General features: G+C 39.5%; 1 protein-coding gene across 1 annotated transcript; it reads left to right on the forward strand.

The window, feature by feature from the left end:
• Positions 1-3,460: 3,460 nt before the first annotated feature.
• On the forward strand, positions 3,461-4,331 carry LOC123255329 (dynein axonemal heavy chain 9-like; the record flags this gene model as incomplete). Its single annotated transcript, XM_044684147.1, has 1 exon — positions 3,461-4,331. A coding segment is annotated over one exon (871 nt), but the record flags the coding sequence as incomplete, so codon positions are not given.
• Positions 4,332-4,842: the final 511 nt, after the last annotated feature.

A 4,842-nucleotide genomic window follows, 5' to 3' on the forward strand; every position in this document is an offset into this window, starting at 1 on the left:
TTTTTATTTCACAACATATTTTGCCTCCCTGCTCAAATAAAAAAAAAAAAACAAAACCAAGCAGCATTTTTAATAGGGAAGATGGTTAGGAAAAAGATTTCTGTTGAGTTTGCAGCCTCGACAGATGTGACTGTCAGGCTAGTTCCCAAGAAACACAGAGTGGATGCATAAATGTCAACCTGTTGTAGCAAGCCGGGAGAGCTGAGGCAATGGGGTATGCCCAACAGGGCTGTTTTTCTACGTAAATGAAGCCACAAACACCCTCTTCTTCCATTCAGGATCCATGCTCCCCAGGCGAATCCAGTCTCCTTTTCCCTTCAACACCAATGGACTCTTCCCACAGGGAAAATGGGCCTCTTTAGCTCAATAATTCCCATAACAGGCCCAAGAGGAAGCTGTTTTGAATTCCAGAAAATGTTTTCATTGTCTCTGACCTGACCTTAACTGCAGGAATCAGCGGTGGATGGAGATTAAAGACCAGGTCTTTCTCCCTTGGTGGCTCTCTTTTGTTTCTTCTTAAGATAAACTATTAAAGTCCATACTTGGCCTGATGTGGAAGCCCCGCACAGCCTGACCATTCTCTCCAATACACCTCTATGCCTGGGAAACAATATCTCCCCCTTCCTCCCTCTTCCCTCCAACCTGCCTATTGAAATCCTTTTCTACATTCAAAGACCAGCTCAGGGATTGCTCTCCTCACCTTCAATGGTCAAGTGCCTTCTCCCTCAAAATGTATTGGTGAGTTGGAGGCAGCTGGGTATCTCAGTGGATTGAGAGCCAGGTCTAGAGATGGGAGGTTCTGGGTTCAAATCAGGCCTCAGACACTTCCTAGCTGTGTATCCTTGGGCAAGTCACTTAACCCCCCATTGCCTAGCCCTTACCACTCTTCTGCCCTGGAACCAAAACACAGTATTGATTCTAAGATGGAAGGTAAGGGTTTAAAAAAATGAATTTATCCACTTTCCTCAAGAGCTCCCCCAAAATTGAGCATCCAGAGAGGGCAGTAGGTATCCAAGAAGAATCACACAGCACAAGGCTATCTAAGAGGTAACTGTCTCTCCTTTTCAAGGACCCATTCATTGGCTGTTTAAATACTCCTTTTAGCTAAAGCCATTGCCCATTTCTTTAGTTTTTGGCTGGGTGTCCCAAACAAAAAGTGTACCCCAAGAAAGCCAAATCGAGGTGGTGACTAAGTAACATAGTGGATATAATGCCAGGCCTGAAGTTGGAAGTACCTGAGTTCAAAACTGACCTCAGACTCTTCCTAGATGTGTGACTCTGGGGAAATCACTTAAATTCCATTGCCTAGCCCTTGCCACTATTCTGTTTTAGGAAGGAAGGAAGGAAGAGAGGGAGGGAGGAAGGGAGGAAGGGAGGAAGGGATGAAGGAAGGAAGGAAGGGAGGGAGGAAGGGAAGGAGGGAGGGAGGGGGGAAGGATCAATTCTGAAGTTAGAGGACTTGGATTCCAATTCCAGATGTTTAGAAGCTATGTGATCTTGATCCAGCCACATCTGTAAAATGAGGAGGTTGGGCTAGATGGCCTCTGAGGTCCTTTCTGGCTATAGATTTATATTTCAAACATTGTATTATGTTCCTTCTAAAACTTGTTTTTTCTCCTAACTACCCTATTTCTGTTGATGATAATTTTCCTTTTTTCTCAAGCTTGAGAAGAACTCTCATTCTTTCTTCTATCTCATCCCTCCTCCCCATCCAATTAGTTGGCAATTTACTTTAAATCTATTCCTTCCTTTCCATTAACACTATAGCCATCATGCTCCAGGTCATCATCACTTTTTACCTGAGTTACCAATCTCTTAATTGTTGTCCCTGCATAATAATATAAATTTTATTTTGTACTTAATGACCTTAAAATTGTGTTAACTCCTTAGGTTAAGGACTGTGCCATTTTTGTGTTGCCACTGTCTGATTCAGTGTCTTTTTCATTTCACTTATTTTCAGTCCTGTCCAATTCTTTGGGACCTCATTTGGGTTTTCTTGGCAAAGATACTGGAGTGGTTTGATATTTCCTTTTCCAGCCTATTTTACAGATGACAAACTGAAGTTAATAGAGTTAAATGACTTGCTCAGGATCACAGAGCTAGTACATGTCTGAGGCCAGATTTAAACACTTTATCCATGGCACCACCTAGCTATCCAACCTTTCTCATAGTAGTTACTTAATAAACATTTGTTGAATTGGAACTATAAAATAACCTATATATAATAATCTAGAATATCATCTTTGGAATGTCCTCAATGCTGGTAAGTTTCTATCCTTTATTAGAGGAAGAATTTAACTTGGATATAGCCAAAATTTATGCATAAATAAGTTGGTGCATAAGGTGGATAATCAAGCTAGAAAATATTGCATTGGGCTTTTATGACAAGTAAAGGAGAGAGTGGGAAAGGAAAATATATATGGTTGGTAAACAGGCCTTGGAAGTGATTGTCAAAGATTGCCAGATTTGTTTGTTATAAGCAAAAGCAATAACATTGAAATGACAGTATTCCCTTTCAAGATGCTACTTTGAATATATGTCTGTTTTGTATTTGATTCACATCTATTAAAAGTATTAAGCAAGTCACTACATATGTCAAATTTTATTGTGTGTCACATCGTTCATGTGCATATTAGTGCATAGTTTTTAGTTGAAGAAATCAAAGCTATAAATGATCATATGAAAAAAAATTTTTAAATCTCTCGATTAGGAAAATAAAAATTAAAATAAATTTGAGGTACCACCTTACACCTATCAGATTGGCCAAAATGTCAGTAAAGGAAAATGATAAATTTTGGATGGGAAGTGGCAAAATTGGGACATGAATACATTCATTGCTAGTGGAATTGTGAATTGATCCAGCCATTCTGGAAGGCAATTTGGAATTATTCCCAAAGGACTTTTAAAAAGTGTAGACCCTTTGATCCAACAATACCACTCTTTGGGGTTTGTACCCCAAAGAGATAAAAAATGGAAAAGAACCTGCTTGTACAAAAATACTTATAGTTCCTTTTCTTGTGGTATGATGTTTTTTTTTAAACCCTTCACTTCTGTGTATTGGCTCATAGGTGGAAGAGTGGGCAATGGGGGTCAAGTGACTTGCCCAGGGTCACAAAGCTGGGAAGTGTCTGAGGCCAGATTTGAACCTAGGACCTCCTGTCTCTAGGCCTGGCTCTCAATCCACTCAGCTACCCAGCTGCCCCTGGTATGATGGTTTTTGTATCTGGCTTCTGCCCTCCCAGATGTAAAGAAAAATATCAAGCACAATGTTTCTTTTGAATTAGCACTATACCTACACCAGCATCCCACCCATTTTTACCATAATTTCTCCCCTAGATTCAAAATTTGATGAAGTCCTGCCACTCTCCTTAAAGATGGCAGCTTGAGTTTCAGACTGGTAATACAGGGGAGATTGTGGGAATTTTTCCGTTGCTTAAGAAAAATCAATTGTGTTTTCTAGGTTTGATAGCATTAAGCCTCACCAAGTGTTGGATGCCAAAAACATTCAGATCCAACAGATGGAATCTCTCATGTCCTCCATTTCAGACTCTACAAATTTGTTTGAAGTCAACATTCCTGATTACAAACATTTAAAACAATGCAGGAAGGAGGTCTGCTTGTTGAAGGAGCTTTGGGATATGATTGACCTAGTGAATTCTAGCATTAATAACTGGAAGGTAACCAAATGGAGGAATATTAATGTGGACAATATGGACTTAGAATGCAAAAGTTTTGCTAAACAAATATGGAAACTTGGCAAGGAGGTGAGAGCCTGGGATGCTTTCATGGGGTTGGACAACACTGTGAAAAACATTCTAACATCCTTACGGGCTGTGTCTGAACTTCAAAATCCAGCCATCAGAGAGAGGCACTGGAACCAGCTGATGCAGGCCACAGGTGTGAAGTTCATCATGAATGATGATACCACCCTTGAAGACTTACTTAAACTTGAGCTACACAACTTTGAGGAGGAGATCCAGGGTATTGTAGACAAAGCTGTGAAAGAGATGGACATGGAAAAAGTTCTAAAGGAACTAAAAGCCACTTGGACAGGTATGGAATTTCATTATGAGCCCCACCCTCGGACAATGGTCCCACTGCTGAGGTCTGATGAAGACCTTATTGAAACTCTTGAAGATAACCAAGTCCAGCTGCAGAATCTAATGACATCCAAGTACATAGCCTTCTTCCTGGAAGAAGTATCTGACTGGCAGAAGAAGCTCTCAATAGCTGATGCTGTCATTTCAATCTGGTTTGAAGTACAGCGTACATGGTCTCATCTTGAAAGCATTTTCATTGGGTCTGAAGATATACGAGCACAGCTTCCTAAGGTACATGGTTAGAGAGACAGATTATCTTTTAATGTATGCTACTGAGTTCAGGATCAAATTATCCCATTTTTAGACTCTCCACTCTCTTTACTTTTCCTTTTCCTTGGTCCAACTCAGAAATGCTTCCCAAAGGTTGACACAATCCAAAAATGAACAAAGGAAATAAAGGAGGTAAAATTCATGGCAAATAGTTTTGCTTACTGCATAACTTAGTAAAAATTTGAGTAGAAAAGGAAAATGGAAATACAATCTAATTATATTTTGCAGTTGGCTGCTGTTAGAATGCCTTGTGCTAGTAAATGAGATAATAATATTTATATAGTGTCTACTCTGTGCCAGGCTCTATGTTAGCCACTTTACAAATATTATTTTATTTTCTTATTTGATCTCACAACAACCCTAGGAGATATTCCTTTTTCAGATGAGAAAAAATTTAGAGTCTACATAAACATAGTTGTAGAGGGAATGATTAGCTTTTCTGCTCAGGTAGTTTATATATATATATATATAT

The sequence above is a fragment of the Gracilinanus agilis genome, unplaced genomic scaffold, assembly GCF_016433145.1.
Source record: "Gracilinanus agilis isolate LMUSP501 unplaced genomic scaffold, AgileGrace unplaced_scaffold43629, whole genome shotgun sequence".
Taxonomy (NCBI): Eukaryota; Metazoa; Chordata; class Mammalia; order Didelphimorphia; family Didelphidae; genus Gracilinanus; species Gracilinanus agilis.